General features: G+C 37.5%; 4 protein-coding genes across 5 annotated transcripts; 1 reads left to right on the forward strand and 3 right to left on the reverse strand.

The window, feature by feature from the left end:
* Positions 1 to 297: 297 nt before the first annotated feature.
* Positions 298 to 5171, forward strand: LOC116287944 (uncharacterized). The gene is made up of 3 exons (XM_031694653.2): positions 298 to 417; positions 2169 to 2846; positions 2964 to 5171. The coding sequence occupies exons 2-3, from the start codon at positions 2186 to 2188 to the stop codon at positions 3266 to 3268; spliced, it is 966 nt and encodes a 321-aa protein (XP_031550513.1). The 5' UTR covers positions 298 to 417; positions 2169 to 2185; the 3' UTR covers positions 3269 to 5171.
* On the reverse strand, positions 5054 to 11128 carry LOC116287943 (endoplasmic reticulum metallopeptidase 1). 2 transcript variants are annotated; one of them, XM_031694651.2, is made up of 9 exons: positions 10224 to 11128; positions 8939 to 9436; positions 8593 to 8822; positions 7916 to 8326; positions 7203 to 7349; positions 6148 to 6344; positions 5953 to 6068; positions 5702 to 5877; positions 5054 to 5497 (listed from the first exon to the last, which is right to left on the reverse strand). In XM_031694651.2, the coding sequence occupies exons 1-9, from the start codon at positions 10990 to 10992 to the stop codon at positions 5321 to 5323; spliced, it is 2721 nt and encodes a 906-aa protein (XP_031550511.1). In that variant the 5' UTR covers positions 10993 to 11128; the 3' UTR covers positions 5054 to 5320. The 2 variants fall into 2 exon arrangements, with proteins under 2 accessions (XP_031550511.1, XP_031550512.1); XM_031694652.2 differs by lacking the exons at positions 5054 to 5497; positions 5953 to 6068 and having other exon boundaries at positions 5746 to 5877; positions 10224 to 11021.
* LOC116287945 (intraflagellar transport protein 25 homolog) lies at positions 11125 to 13265 on the reverse strand. Its single transcript, XM_031694654.2, has 5 exons — positions 12590 to 13265; positions 12382 to 12488; positions 12196 to 12264; positions 12075 to 12118; positions 11125 to 11482 (listed from the first exon to the last, which is right to left on the reverse strand). The coding sequence occupies exons 1-5, from the start codon at positions 12679 to 12681 to the stop codon at positions 11378 to 11380; spliced, it is 417 nt and encodes a 138-aa protein (XP_031550514.2). The 5' UTR covers positions 12682 to 13265; the 3' UTR covers positions 11125 to 11377.
* A 291-nt stretch (positions 13266 to 13556) lies between these two features.
* LOC116287969 (uncharacterized) lies at positions 13557 to 15921 on the reverse strand. The gene is made up of 2 exons (XM_031694682.2): positions 14845 to 15921; positions 13557 to 14163 (listed from the first exon to the last, which is right to left on the reverse strand). Exons 1-2 carry the CDS (start codon positions 15647 to 15649, stop codon positions 14090 to 14092), a joined length of 879 nt encoding a protein of 292 aa, XP_031550542.2. The 5' UTR covers positions 15650 to 15921; the 3' UTR covers positions 13557 to 14089.
* Positions 15922 to 15989: the final 68 nt, after the last annotated feature.

Raw genomic sequence — 15989 nt, forward strand, 5'->3', positions numbered from 1 at the left:
GATTCGAGAAGGGCCGTACGGATTCGTACGGCCCTGCTCACGCCATTTTCCCGAAGGTCTTTCTAAGAGCGCGCGCCCGGGCAGATACGGGTCATATGATAATTCAACAGAGATGAGTTTACATATTACCATGTATTGCGAAAGAAATCGTCACATGAGATGGGAGGACCAAAGAAAGTGCTAGGGACATATTTTAATTAAAACTTTAACTAATGAAAATAAATAATACATTGCTTTGATCATGCAGAGGTACTAAACCAGAGTCCATATCACATGCTGTCATGTGTGTAAGTATATCCAAGCAACTGTCACTAAACACTTCTTGCTGGTTATAAGACCCAGTAAGCATTTGATATCTACTTAATTCTCTCTCGCGCGAAGAAGACAGTCTTGTGGCTGGAATATCTCTCTCTCGAGGTGAGTACCATGATATATAGTATATATACATATAAAATCTATCAAATAGTTAGTGCACATACTATGACTTTAACAACAAATAATAATAAATAATAGTTTATTAACAAATAAGTTTGAGATTTGTAACCACAAATGATTTTCAAGTGGCTTTCGTTTTCTAGACATAGAATTTATTCAATTTTTTAAGTAGTATAAGCTAAGAAAAATGTTACACTTAAAATAGACTACCGTGACTGATAAGAACCTCACAAGTTCATAGAGACACTTAAAGAGAGGGAACTTTTTGAAAAATCTTATCTTTATTTGATAATGACGTTAAGTTTAAAGCCGAAACGTCGTAACTTTTATACCTTTGTTTTTCTTGTTAAAGTGCAAATGAACCCTTCGACAATACTTTCAGTACTGATTCCACATGAAGTAAATAGTTGAATGATAAAATATTTCTTGATTTGAGTGATGCGTTTCTAACATGACGGTTTATACTTCCAATATGCTAAGGACTGTGACATCGTTAATAGATACAGTATTTTAAAATCATCATTATTTTACTCATGGTTTACATGAAAGCTATTTAGAATTTGTATTTTCAAAATGGCCAGCATTTAGTATTACTAGTTACAACTAAAACACTTAAATACCTTCATAACTTAGAGACGCATCACTCAAATCAAGAAATATTTTACCAAACAACTATTTACTTTATGCAGAACCAGTACTGAATGTATTGTCAAAGAGTTCATTTGCACTTTAAAAAAAGATAAAACTTTTAAGTAGTAAGATTAAAATCTACTAACTAAATGTGCATTTGTATTTATTTGGGTTAGACATTTGCACTAATGTTTAATAAACTGAACTAAGTATAAACAAAACCGAGAAACAAAATGTGAAACTGAAACTGTTAAATATGTTCAGTCGTATATAGACCTTATGTATTTGAAACCAACGATGAAATATGAATCGAAGTATCGCTAAAGGAATCATAGCATACTACCGCCAATGATTGCAATTAAAAACTAAATAGAGAAAACGAAAAACCTAATTTGAATCTTTATACCGGCCGGTACTGGCTTTCTCCGTCAAACTCGTTTGACACTTTATTTACTTTAAATCAAAGGTACTTCAGACGTCACTAAAATTCTTCTAAAATCTAAAAGTCTTCACAGTTATGAAACTCATATAGAACCAATATTTCCATAAAAAAAATTCATTCAAATTAAAACCCTAAGAACAAAAATGAAGAAAAGGTCATCGAACTTTCTTTGAGTGGTCCTCTGAACAATAATTTGCCTCGATTATTTTTTGCTATTTGCGGGTCAGTGGTGTATGCTGATTTGCAATGTACATTTACTTTATTTGAATAAACTTGAAACTATAATTCATCATAACATTGCTGGCTGCATGGACCTCATGTCGGTCTTCGGAAGTAATTGATTTTTCACAGTACCATGGCCATCTGCTTTCTCCATATACATCAGCAGGTGTGGCTTTTGCCATTCGTTTACACGTTGGAATCGAACTGTTCTTTCATAATTGTATTTCGTGTAGCCTATCAGATTAAATGTAAAGTGTGAGTTGTGTATTATTATTCAGTTACGATATCGGTGCAGTTTTTGATAGTCAGTTGCCAGAGCACGAAGATTCCGATCGACATCGTGCACAGTAAACTATTATTTGACATATTTTTGTTTAATATATCTGTTAGTAAAATAAGATACTTTTCTCATTGTGATACTCGCTCCTTTCGTTGCTAGGTTTGCTCGTAGTCATCATGGGAAATCAGACAAGCACTAATACTACGTCCGCACCGGCAAAGCAAGCTCCATTTCGTCCCGCACAACAAGCTGATGCAATAATGATACAGTTTTATACATCAGTTGCTATGAATGGTTTGATCATCATCATAGCCTGCATCATGATTACCGTATTTCACCAGCGTCTACGGTCTTCCATTTCTTATTTGTTGCTTCAAAACATCTTCGTGCTGGATCTTTTCACTGCCATAACACCTGGATTCATTTGGGCATTGGCCCTGCTCACCGATTCTTTGGGTATCATAGTTGACTTTGTGTGCCGATCTGTAGGATTCTTGCATACCTTTATGTACAACGCCTTCCTGCTGAATATCGCTGTTATCTCATTCAGCCAGTTTCTACTACACTTTTCTCCGAATTTGCATGGCAAGATCTTTGTCAACGCTATAGTGACGAGGATAATCCTTCTTGCAGTCTGGGCCGTAGGTGGGCTGTTGGCAACTGCTCCTCTTAACCATAAAGGTGGATGGGGAACGTATGATCAGTTCGAGTCCACATGCTGGATAAAATGGACGACGAATAGCGATGTAGATTTGAGTTACAACATCATCTCTGTTTTCCTGACCCTGGGACCAGCCTTTGGATTTACTATTCTTGCCATCGTCTTCACAAAAAAAGGTATTCATTAAGCTAGCATTCCGTTTTCTCGATTACGTTAACTTTCTCGGTATAATTCTGATCGCTTTCTTCTTCAAACATTACCTAAAGCTGCATGTGCATTACTATCTCATACAGGTAGAGCAAACCAACCTGCTCAGAACAATCCCGCTCCTCAGCAAGATGTCATCCTCATCACTGCCATACAGTTGGGAATCTTTGAGGTCCTATGGCTTGCCTTGACAATCATGAACTTAAAATGGAATGAACATTGGTCAAAGGTCAATTTCAAGGTGGATCTCGCATTCCTCTTCCTGTTCTTTGGTCGTGGACTTTGGAATCCCATTGTGTGCTTGGCAGTGAGCAACAACGTCAGGACGGCTTTTGTTGATGTCATGATCCGCTGTCGCTGCAAGTCTAATAGAGTGGCTCCATCAGCATGAACGACATGCTCATTTAAAAACACGTCGCAACAGTAAGATGTGGACATTATTTGTAGCACTCTGTACTACCCGTATAGGGGCATTATCTGTAGCACTCTGTACTACCTGTATAGGGACATTATTTGTAGCACTCTGTACTACATGTATAGGGACATTATTTGTAGCACTGTGTACTACCCGTATAGGGACATTATTTGTAGCACTCTGTACTACATGTATAGGGACATTATTTGTAGCACTCTGTACTACCCGTATAGGGACATTATCTGTAGCACTCTGTACTACCTGTATAGGGACATTATTTGTAGCACTCTGTAATACTTGTATATAGGGACATTATTTGTAGCACTCTGTACTACCCGTATAGGGACATTATCTGTAGCACTCTGTACTACCTGTATAGGGACATTATTTGTAGCACTCTGTACTACTTGTATATAGGGACATTATTTGTAGCACTCTGTATTACCTGGATAGGGACATTATCAGTAGCACTCTGTACTACCCATATAGGGACATTATTTGTAGCACTCTGTACTACCTGTATAGGGACATTATTTGTAGCACTCTGTACTACCTGTATAGGGACATTATTTGTAGTATTCTGTACAACCTGTATAGGGACATTATTTGTAGCACTCTGTACTACATGTATAGGGACATTATCTGTAGCGCTCTGTACTACCTGTATAGGGACATTATCTGTAGCACTCTGTACTACCTGTATAGGGACATTATTTGTTGCACTCTGTACTACTTGTATATAGGGACATTATTTGTAGCACTCTGTACTACCCGTATAGGGACATTATCTGTAGCACTCTGTACTACCTGTATAGGGACATTATTTGTAGCACTCTGTACTACTTGTATATAGGGACATTATTTGTAGCACTCTGTATTACCTGGATAGGGACATTATCAGTAGCACTCTGTACTACCCATATAGGGACATTATCAGTAGCACTCTGTACTACCCATATAGGGACATTATTTGTAGCACTCTGTACTACCTGTATAGGGACATTATTTGTAGCACTCTGTATTACCTGTATAGGGACATTATTTGTAGTATTCTGTACAACCTGTATAGGGACATTATTTGTAGCACTCTGTACTACATGTATAGGGACTTTATCTGTAGCGCTCTGTACTACCTGTATAGGGACATTATCTGTAGCACTCTGTACTACCTGTATAGGGACATTATTTGTAGCACTCTGTACTACCTGTATAGGGACATTATTTGTAGCACTCTGTACTACCTGGATAGGGACATTATCAGTAGCACTCTGTACTACCCGTATAGGGACATTATTTGTAGCACTCTGTACTACCTGTATAGGGACATTATTTGTAGCACTCTGTATTACCTGTATAGGGACATTATTTGTAGTATTCTGTACAACCTGTATAGGGACATTATTTGTAGCACTCTGTACTACATGTATAGGGACATTATCTGTAGCGCTCTGTACTACCTGTATAGGGACATTATTTGTAGCACTCTGTACTACCTGTATAGGGACATTATTTGTAGCACTCTGTACTACCTGTATAGGGACATTATTTGTAGCACTCTGTACTACCTGTAAATTCCTCTGCAGGGTATGGATAATTTTTGGAACTGCACATTATTTTAGTCTTTTTTGTATATACAGCCCTCATAATTTGCTGCTCTGTATATAACTCTTCATTTAAGGAGGCAATATATGTTGCCCTTTGCACTTCTTGTTTATAAAAACTATTGCAATGCACAGTCTTTCTTGTATGTATGTGCTGTTAGTTCTACCTAATCTTACCAAAACAAACCACCATTAAAGATGAAGATTCAGAAAACATTCAGAATTCCCATTGTACAAAGTGTATTGTATTGAGTATAAATAAACAAGGTTGTACGTAACACTCTTGCTGTCTCATTTAATTGTAACAAGAAACTAGTCTAGTATTTTTCCCAAAATATTTTAATGTATGGTAAAATATAAAAATAATTTTGCTTTATTAACAGTTGGGAAAAGGTTTTTTAAAGTAATGAATACGAAGAATGACCTTCTAGACACCAAAGGACCAGCTTTCATAAACGTTGACCCAAGAATGAGCAAAGACCCAATCAGGACTTTCCTTGATTAGCTGGTTCAAAAATGGGGTCCTGGACTGCTCTCCATTCAAGAAATGTGCTGCTACAGCTAGATCCATCAGGGGGGAATTCTTTGGGAGGTCTCTCTCAACCTGAAAACACAATAAAAAATCATCCAAATTATCACTTCTTACTTGTATAGTGTGCTAGTTGCTTTCCATCAATGAAAAGGCTTATTACTTTAGGTCAAGAAACCAATTGGCCAGTTTTAAATAGGGAAAAGATTCAAAGGACCTCAAAACACAAATAACAAACTTACGACATTATGTCTGGGGATAAATAAATACTGAACGTACCTGAAATTCAACCCAAAATTCCCAAGGAACAGTTCGAGTACCATGCGAGTAATATATAAAGTAGGTAGTCCCATGAGTATGTGATGGGTCATCAGTAGACTCCAAGTGTCCTAATGATGAAGATAGAAAATATACCTCTTGTGCAGTTGAGAAGTATACAGTCATGTGATCAGGTCCTGCAGAACATACAACCAAAACATAAGTAATGATTTGATTAGAATCTCCATAAAATAATTCTAGCTATGAAGTACCTTTAATTAAGAAGGTGAATCGAAACGTCCTCCCTTCCTGGGTCCTTGATAAAAGTTTACAGTCCCATAGTAAAGACCTGACATCCGGCGGAGGACCAGGAATGTAGAATGACTTTCTGATGACAAAATGTATTTCTCTCATAAAGAGATAATGTAAAGATGTCTGAATATGTTTGAAAACAACAGTTTACTAACTTGAAAAGATTTCTTGCTGGAAGATAATATGGAAAGCCTTGATAGACACCATCATCAGTCATGACTTGTTTGGCCTGCTTGATCAGAGGTACGTCCTTTAAGTGAGTAATACCATTGTAGTCAAGTGGGTTCAACCAGATACCAGAGTCTTTCTTGACAACACTTCCATCCATCCCATGGAATGTTCTCACAATATGCTAAGACAATAAGAGGAATTTCAATATTTTATTTTCATCATGTCACAGCAACAGTAAGGGAACTCAAAAAAAGTCCCTAATGGGAATTGAACCCATTGTCTTCCATATTCTAGTCAGATGCTCTACAAATGAACTACAGAAGACTCTTGGTGAGCTAATGGCCAATACTGGCAGCTATGATATATGGTTGGCAGTAAATTATGAACTTCTCTCATAATATATTTATAGGACGGTGATCCAGATAAAGGACAAATGGAAAGAAGAGAAATGTGGAGGAAGACCAGATGGAGAATGAGGAGGTTGACGATGAGGAAGGTGACATGGAGAATGAGGAGGGTGACGATGAGGAACATGACATGAAGAAAGAGGGTGCTGATGAGGAAGATGACATATTAATAATAATGATGATGATACATGATGATAATAATACATTATACAAGATGATGATGATGATATATGATTATGATGATTATGATAATGATAATAAAAATGATGGGAATGATAATGGATTTAAACAAATGATTCCACAGGGTGGCTCTTCTTCCACTGGATTCCAATTGGAATTTAGAAGTTGATTTTTACAGAGGGAGTAAAACTGGAGAACCAGGAGAAAAGATATTTGAAGCACAGGAGAGAAACAACATGCAACTCTACTCACATACAACATTGAGCCAAACAGGACTTGAACCTAAGTTGCATTGATGAGAGGCATGCGCTCTCGCCACTATGCCACCCATGCTTCGTGTGACATGGAGAAAGATGAGGAGGGTAATAATGAAGATGGCATGGAGGAAATAGAGGAGTTTGATGATGAGAAATAAGGGGAAAAAATGTATGTATGATGAATCTGGATTTTACCTGGTAAAAAAATCTTTTAGGACATTGTTTTTCTGCTGAGTAAGGAAAAGCCAAGCCAGAGAGTGAAATACTAATAGACAAGAAAGTCAAAGCACAAAGAAACAAACCAGCCCAGTTCATGTTGCGCATTAAGTACAGAAGACTCACCTGAGAAAGAAGCAACAAAACACAATCAAATTAAGATAATTATTACTATCCAGGCATCCCAGCTACTTTTTAGACAAATTCGATAGGAAATATAGGCTGTACAAGTTCTAAATATAGGAAAATATAGGATTTTTCCCCAAGAATATATGCACTTTATAGGAGCTAAAATAGCTTTTCAGTGGCGTAACCAGAGATCTTGCAGGGAGGGTGCACAGGCCATGATTTGCAGAACCAAAAAGCCATTAAAAAAAACAGAATGAAAAAAAAGGAGCACCATTTTATTACCTTCTCCAAATGCTCTTTATAGGATCCTATACAAATTATAGGAAATATAGGATATATAGGAGGTCTCGGAGGCCTGACTATCAAATTTACATATAAAGATTTAGAAGGCAGCTACCCTAAGTTTATTTCCTGATCTAAAATATTATTTTGTTATACACCAAGTGCCAAAGTCTATTTTCTCTCTCTTCTCATTGGACAATAGGGTGCCACATGATTTTCCCCACTTTCCCAGCAACCTTCCAAGTGAGCAACATAACATTTTCTCTCAATTGTACACTTACCAAATAAGATGTCAAGACAATAACCAAGATAGCAACAATAACAGCAATGAATACATCAGGTATGGTTTGTGAACCACTACGACCCATGATTGGCATGAAAAGATCCAGCACAGTCACACATGAATAGGATGTAAAACATACTGGAACTAACACTGAGCTGAGATACATTATTAGAAACTGAACAATGTTTCCTGTGCCACAAGAGTTCTTTCGTAACATGTTTTCCCAGATAAACACTCTTATGCAAAGAGGGAAGATGACCCATAGGAGAGGGAGATGGGCTGAAGCAAGGTTGTAATACGTCATAACACCTAAAAGGCCAGTCCATATGATAAGAGATGAATAAAATACATTTGTCTCTTGTTGCCATAATTGTGTTAACGCATTAGTCTTATCCCCACTTGACTTTTCCTATAATCAAATAAACACCAGTCAAATGAATGAATGTAGGATGCATCAATAGGAGCAGCCATAGCTCAGCTGGTTAGTGTTTGGCATTCACAGCTTTAAATACTCTTAAAACAGAGCACTGATGGAGAGGGGGTACAGTGCACACCGTCAGCTTCCTGGGATATCAGCCTCGTAGCTGAAGGAACTACAGACGTAGTTACTTGACCTATTTTTAAATCTCTGAATGAATGAATAAATGAATGAATGAAGTTATTTATTTTATTTACCTTTGGGAGAAGAGTGACATGTTTCACCAGACAATGAACACTGCCGATACCCAGTAGAACAGGGGATACAAACAGACCTGCTATCAGATACGGCCTGCAAAACCATGTTAAAGAATGTCCAGATGTTGTAAGAATAGCAGCTACAGTAAGGGGAAATGTCAAACCAGCTACCCAAGACAACAGTAGTATACCAAATGATGACAAAAGACTGGTGATCGATATTCTGTTCACTGGGATATGAAAATATAATATTGTATGCTTTAATAATTTAATCAAAGATAACAAAAGTAACTGAAAAACCTTTTTATATTTGATACAACAGTGATAAAAGATTTGAATTAAGTACCTTGCATCCCGCCTTCTCCTTTCTTTCTTGAAATGAACATTTTCTTTGCAATCAAAGCAACAGTAAAGATGAAAGTAATGCCATTAATGATAACACCGATTCTCTCAGGATAGTGTACCATAAACAGGCCCATGAAATCAAAGAAAACCATAGCACCATGCCTGTACTCTCCAGGATCTGTCAATAATGGTGAATTAGCCATCTCCATGACAACAGTTAGAACATTCTCTCCTGCACGCTGGATAGAACCTGGTGTTATTGCCGCTGGGGTGTCATAATATGTGTGATACACATAGCCATTGGTGTGGTATGCTATATCAATACCTGGAATGTTGCCATGATCTCTAAAGATCCTAAAGTCTGTATCACTGGGAATAAGACCATTTTGAAAGATCTCTTGTCCAATCACCTGAGCACTAGGGTATGGAGCAACTTCTGTATATGCTTTAACCAGCCATGGATGTTCTGGTCCTGTCTGAAACACTATTTCTTTACCACCTTGGAAGAACAACAAAAATGCATCAATATATCCATCAGATCTCCATCAGATACAATTAATGTATTTTTTCATAATTTATTTTATGTCAAATATGAAGAAATAATAAATAAACAAATAAATAAATAAATCACTTTTATTTAAGTGTCTAGTCGTTCTAGTGCTTTCGTACTAATTGGGGACACTTTTCACTCACACCCACTACCACTACATTTAATATTCTATGCACGCAATGCTCAACTCACATGTTGATTTTTATGGAGGGAGGAAACCGGAGAACCCGGAGAAAACCCTCGTAGCATAGGAGAGAACAACACATCAAACAAACTCAATTCACATGTGGCGACTGCAGGGCTCGAACCAGCGACCTGACCTGTTGGACTCACAGCGGTGAAAGACGACACGTTAGCTGCGAATGCCACCCATGCTACCCATGAAAGTGATTGTTCAGTGTCTGAAGGCCAAGCCAAAGGCACATGACTAAACATTTTGAGGCCACATTGAATTAGAATTTAGCAGCAAACACAAAGAAATACATAATCAAATTTCCATGACTAAATTTGTTTTAATCACCTACCAACCTCATCTCTTCTCAGCTTTAAATGAAACTATCGATCATTCTTGAAACTTGATCAAGGTCATGTTTTTCAAAAAATATATATGACTTTAAATAACATCAGCAATTACTTTATTTAATTCCTTAGGTAAAGAGGTTTCAATATGTTTCTGATTGAATTAAGGCAACCGAAAATTGGTCATTGTGTATATTATGCATTTAAAATACAGTACCTGCTCCTGCAGCTTCTAAATTTACGAATGCTCGAATGCTCTTTGTCCAAGGATGTTGCGTAATAAAACCATGACTAGCCTGAAGAACGTTCTCTTCTGCTCCATTAAACAGAAATATAACAGCATGTGTAAGGTTTGCTGCAGGACATTGAGCCATCACCCTTAAAATCTCCAGCATTGTAGCACAACTGACAGCATCATCACTTGCACCAGGGGAATTGGGAACAGAATCAAAATGAGCATTGATTAACACTGAATGTTCTGGAGGGGAATTCTTGACAGGACTAACACGTACCACGATGTTAGTAATGTTGTAATAGTGGCTTGTAAATCCGTCTAGAAAATCAAGAAAGAAAGTACCAGACGGCTTTTGAACGTCTACTTCAATAACCACAGATTTCTTGGCTGACAACTTTATGTTTGCTACTTGATCCAGGATGTACTTTACTGTATGAATTTCATTGGCTACACTTCCTGTAGGACGAGGGCCAAATGAGGTAATGGCATCTAGATGAACTCTAGCTCTTTCTTCGGAAAATTCTCCGATATGGCTGTCGACGTGTCTTTTGGGCGAAGGAACAGAACGTGACTCAAGGTAGGAAATGCCTAATATTACACCGTAAAAACACAAGGTAGATACAAATATCCACGAATAACCTCGCTTTTCTTTAACTGTGAGCTCTTCCTTATTTCTATAGCTTTTGTTTTCGGCTTCACTAGATTCAAGAGAACTTTTAAGGCCTCCTTTTCTCAATCTTACATCCGCCATTTTGACTTGAGAACAAAGACCCACCACAGGGCTCCACAGGGTACCCAAGTGTTTGGGTTGTCCTGGGGGAGGGGGTCAGTGTAATATGCAATATTATAAATTCAACAAAACATGTTCAAATGTTACCAAAGGTTGATGAAATAGATGGCATTTATTAACATGATGACTATATTTATGCCTTGGAGTACACAACACTCTGTCATTTGTATTCACAGTGTATAAATAAATTAATGTTTTTCTTGCTCTAACCAGAAATCTTCTCGTGATAATAACTTGTTAGGCTACATCTATGCTATTACATGTATACAGAGGAATGTTATCTATTGTATATTACAAGTCATTAGGCTCTAAACACTGCATGAATGGGTTAGTGTTTACATGTTGGTTACTGTACTGCTGTACCATCAATACTGATGCGATGTATTGAAACAAAATGATCATATCCACTTTTGATAACAAATCGCACATGAGTTGCTGAAGTAATAGGTACCTGTAACAATAAAAACAGTATGCAATTATTAGGGCCATGCTTTGGTCAATTTGGTGGTGAACAGGATATGTATATACCTATTTCAAAAGAGGTTGTCATCGTAAAAGGTAATAGGCAATAGGTAAAAAGCAATAGAAGATACGTCATTCCAAGATCCAAGAATAGCTGGAATGACTTGTGTTTCTGCTTCTTATTCTCATCAAGAACATGGACCTTAGTGTTGAGACTGAATCGATGTTCTTTGTATTCAATGAAACCATTACCATGTCTGAATGACCTATCCCCTATCGCCTTTGGTGATGACAATGTTTTTTGAAATAGGTGTATGCTAGTATAGCAGGACCATAGCCAGACCTAAAATAAATGTTTACCAAGGCAAACGAGTGGCAAAGGCACAAGCAAATAGGAGGGTTGCGGTCATGCACCCACAGAAAAAAGATTGAGACCCTTAGAGATGTGATTTCCAGAGTTTTGAACTTCATCATTGAGACTTTAACAAGGCAACTACCTTGCTTATCTCATATTGTCTATGGCCCTGTAAAGTATAGTTACACATCTTTAATAAAAAAATCAACATTCTAATGATACGAACCTTGATGTCTTCTAACTGCATCTGTCCCTCTAAATTTTCCAGCTCTTTAATACAAAATACACAAACAATTAGAGATTTTAAAATAGAAACTGGACAATTCCATATCATTCTAGCACTTTACCTTTTTCAGCCAACATTTCAAACTCAATAGGTTCTGATTTAATACTCCTCTGGATTTGAAGATTCTTTACTGCATGAAAAAGTTTACCAGTTACCGAAGTCGTTATAGAGAAATAGAATATAAAATACATAACATGTAAATGCATTATTGGCAATGATAGTTGATACCATAATATATGATGCTTACCATTTGAACATATAACCTTAACCATTCCGATGCTCATGAGTGATGGAAAGCTGATAACAAATTCTTGAGGGAACATGCCGGAAGTAGGCCACAAAGTGTCCAGTGTTCTGTGTAAATCACAATAAATATGTTTGAAATATTTCAATGTCGTTTCCAAGGAAATATAAACAAATGGTGATCTTCTAGACTTTATATAATGTTTTCTTACCCATCAATAATATTTTCTGGGATATACCGTTCATCGTATGAAGATGCTTGAGCGATTTTAGCTCCAGCAGACTCTAAAGCAATATCAAGCATTTTGAAGTTTTTTAAATAGGAAAGAAAACGAGACCGAAAACTGCAAGAAAAATCGTCAGTAAAAATCGATCGATGAGAAATAAACAAGAATGACCGTGAAGGAATGGTAATGAATTATAAGACGACGCTTGCGCGAATCATAAAAGCCGCTGTAACATTACCAAGTCCATCGCAGGCTATTTATTACCTAATATTCAGTTTCTGTGCAACCAAAAACCGAAAAAGAAGTTATGTTACAGGAGAGGTCTATTGAACAGGAAACACTGTTCATGATTGATTGACACTATATATGTGTTGTATTTAGCCCGGCAGTTTTTAGTTTGCGTCCAACCCAGTGTAGGTGGAGCAACTCCTCGCCATTTAAACCATGGACTAGGTACACTATACTCGGATGCTTTACAACTTTTACCTGATAAAGGGAGGGTGATCGAAAACTCTCTTAAATCCTCGCTAACTCTGAGCTGAGCAACCGATTTTTTTCAGTGTATTTGGCGTTTGCTAGGGTACTGATCATGACGTCGGAGATTGACCGCTTGTAGCGGGATCCTATCCTCAAAACTGAAATACGTCTGTATACGGACTGACACAGGGCAGGCACAAGGGAGGATCCAGGGGGGGGGGGGGGGCAAAGGGGGGCTGAAGCTCCCCTACAGCAGAAAAAAACGATGCTTTTTTATATTGTTTTCCGTTGTGTTGACGGAAGAAACTCAATTAGCCCCCCCCCCAAACTCAATTATCCCCATCCCTAAAACTATGAGTATTTGGTTTAAATGAGGTCGTCCACCAATCTAATAGTGACTCGATAATGAGTGGTATAGCTAGCTTTCTCCGATCAAAAGTTGTCAGAACAGTTGATGAGTGAATGAATCCCGCAGTTACCATTTATTTATTTATTTTATTTATCTAAAGATTTTCTCAAAGGGAGATGAAAACAAAATAGGGCACTTGGCCCCTAGCTACTAGGATCAAACACCTAAAACTGAGTTCAGATCTGATTGCGTTCTCGTTCCTAGAGCATGCGCTTTTGTCGCCTTTTTGCCTTTTGCCTTCCGCTGGCTGGCAAAAGCGCAGGCTCTCGGAACTAGAATGATCTGATGGCAGTGCTTGTGATGCCGCGAGTCTGTTAGACTGTTCAAAGTTCAGATACCTCGCTCAGTACCGACTGATAGACAATCAGTTTCCCGAGGGTGCCGTACTCTTATCAAGTCAGTATGTACCGGGCAAGTACGCAACCACTGCTGACACCCGGGTCACTCTAAAATAAGAAAGCACCCAGTTTGCGGGGAGAAATTACGCCTTTTATTACGTTTATATTTATATATATATATATTCTTATTATCCGTTAAATGTTTTAACTGAGCTAGTATTCAGCGCTTGTCCCAGAAGATACATTAGGTACATATCTGGTTTAAACCCACTGCTCGTCTTCAAGAGAAAAACTGGAAACGATAGATCTTCTTTTGCCTTCTTTCTGCTCAAAAACTGTGGAAAAGTAACAGAAGTAATGTTAATGACTTATATATATATATATATATATAGATATTCCTTAACAACGGCCAAACACAAATTTTCTGATATCAGTCATTGCCAGATGTTTCATTTAGTTGTATTTTATTCATTTTTTCATTCAGGCAAATTTCCTTAGCACTTTTCGTTGCTAGGGTAACAAAAAACAGCACTGGCAATGGTTATTTAACGCAGATCTGTCCATTTACATTACAATCATGTTAACAGCTTTGCTTCTTTGGCAAAAGAAAATTTTTTTACCAAACGCGATACGAGGCCGAATAGTTCTAAAATGATGTAATACTGAAGAGTAGACGATATGCGAGAAGAAGAAAAAACCCCGGCTTGATGATGTCATTCATTTTGATATTATTTTATTGAACTCAGTTCAAATGAATTGAACATTGGGGTTGCGATTAAGTAATCAGTGTACCTGGCGTGTACGGAGCGGATATTCTTTCGAAATTATTCATTTCTATTATATAGTAGCTGGCTTAGCGATTGAGCTTAATGTCACGGTTAATTCCCACCGTGAGTCTTGTTGCGGGGCTTCGATGAGGGAAAAAAGCAGTCAATATCTAGTGGCAAATCTGCTTTGTTTGTATTACCTTCATGCATTGTGTCAGTAAAATATTCAAGAATATAACATGTACTTACTGTACTTTCGTTTAAGCCAAATGACGACTCGCTCGTAAAACACGATACTAGCACGAAGATTACCAGTGATTTGATAAGAGTTGCCAAGACTAGCACACGCTTTGGCTTCTGTTTCCCAGTCACCCATTGTTTCAGCTATTTTCCTTCGTTGTGCATGATAATATATAGCTCCTTCAAAATCCTTTCTCATCTCACAAATGTTTCCCATGTTATTCAAAAGTCTTCCCTTGGATTTCATATCTTGTAGTTGTTCGGAAATCTCCAAGCCCTCTTGAAAGTGCTCCTCAGCCTGATCAAAGTCGCCAAGTCTCCGGTACACACAGCCAATATTACAGTGTGCTCTTTGCATTAAAAAAGGAGAAGCATTCTTACCTAAGTTTTTCAAATACATCTCGTAATACTTTTTGGACATTTGAAAATCGCATATTTTATAATAAGCAGCGCCAAGATTATTGATAATTTCTGCCTTCTCGGTGACCTTGTCTGCGGTACGAGTCGCCGAGGACACCTTTTTCAATTGTTCGAGTAAATTTACAATCGAGCTTTCAATGTCTTCGAAAGTCGATGGTTCGTGAGTCTCTTCCTTTTTAATCAATTCTTTATCGTCTCGTTGATTGTTTTTTTCTTTTTTGACGATAGACCTCTTAGTTGTCCTGCTAGATTCAGTTAACGGTTTGGTGACGCTTGAAATTTCTGGAGGAAAGTCTTCTGGTTTGTCTGCTTCTTCAAGACGTTCATATTTTTCCTTTTTGAGAAACACTTTTTTCTTGAATTTACGAAATTTAGAGCAAAGTTTGCTTCCCATGTTGACGACAGCCTCGCTCGTCTTGACTCAACACTTGTTCGTCGACAAACAAAAGCGACACGGTAAACTTTTCATCAGCGGCTTAGCATACGTATTATCGCGCAGCAAGATCGATTCGCGATGTGTTAGCTATCGTTGCAGTATGTGAAGTGTCGTGATAGCTTGGCCTGTTACATGTCTATTTAAAGCGATGGTCTACGTTAGAAATTAGAATTTTAAATTAGTTTCATCCAACTATGATAAGATTTAATGTGTTTACGTTTTCATGGTGCTCGAATACTTTACGCAAACGTAAACAATAAGAAAATGGGGAAAAATCAGACAAAATATCTTCATAATG

Source organism: Actinia tenebrosa, unplaced genomic scaffold (assembly GCF_029948245.1).
Source record: "Actinia tenebrosa isolate PJP-AT-01 unplaced genomic scaffold, QUT_ActTen_1.0 PGA_scaffold15__27_contigs__length_11533743, whole genome shotgun sequence".
Taxonomy (NCBI): Eukaryota; Metazoa; Cnidaria; class Anthozoa; order Actiniaria; family Actiniidae; genus Actinia; species Actinia tenebrosa.

Coding starts and splice junctions, on each gene's coding strand:
- LOC116287944 (XM_031694653.2), top strand. CDS start 2,186: ATGGGAAATCAGACAAGCACTAATACTACGTCCGCACCGGCAAAGCAA. Junction 2,847..2,963: donor CATCGTCTTCACAAAAAAAG/GTATTCATTAAG, acceptor TATCTCATACAG/GTAGAGCAAACCAACCTGCT.
- LOC116287943 (XM_031694651.2), bottom strand. CDS start 10,992: ATGGCGGATGTAAGATTGAGAAAAGGAGGCCTTAAAAGTTCTCTTGAA. Junction 9,437..10,223: donor TTTAGAAGCTGCAGGAGCAG/GTACTGTATTTT, acceptor TGTTCTTCCAAG/GTGGTAAAGAAATAGTGTTT. Junction 6,069..6,147: donor CCAGCAAGAAATCTTTTCAA/GTTAGTAAACTG, acceptor TTTTGTCATCAG/AAAGTCATTCTACATTCCTG.
- LOC116287945 (XM_031694654.2), bottom strand. CDS start 12,681: ATGCTTGATATTGCTTTAGAGTCTGCTGGAGCTAAAATCGCTCAAGCA. Junction 12,489..12,589: donor CCAGAAAATATTATTGATGG/GTAAGAAAACAT, acceptor TGATTTACACAG/AACACTGGACACTTTGTGGC. Junction 12,119..12,195: donor TGAAATGTTGGCTGAAAAAG/GTAAAGTGCTAG, acceptor TTTGTATTAAAG/AGCTGGAAAATTTAGAGGGA.
- LOC116287969 (XM_031694682.2), bottom strand. CDS start 15,649: ATGGGAAGCAAACTTTGCTCTAAATTTCGTAAATTCAAGAAAAAAGTG. Junction 14,164..14,844: donor TTGGCTTAAACGAAAGTACA/GTAAGTACATGT, acceptor ACTTTTCCACAG/TTTTTGAGCAGAAAGAAGGC.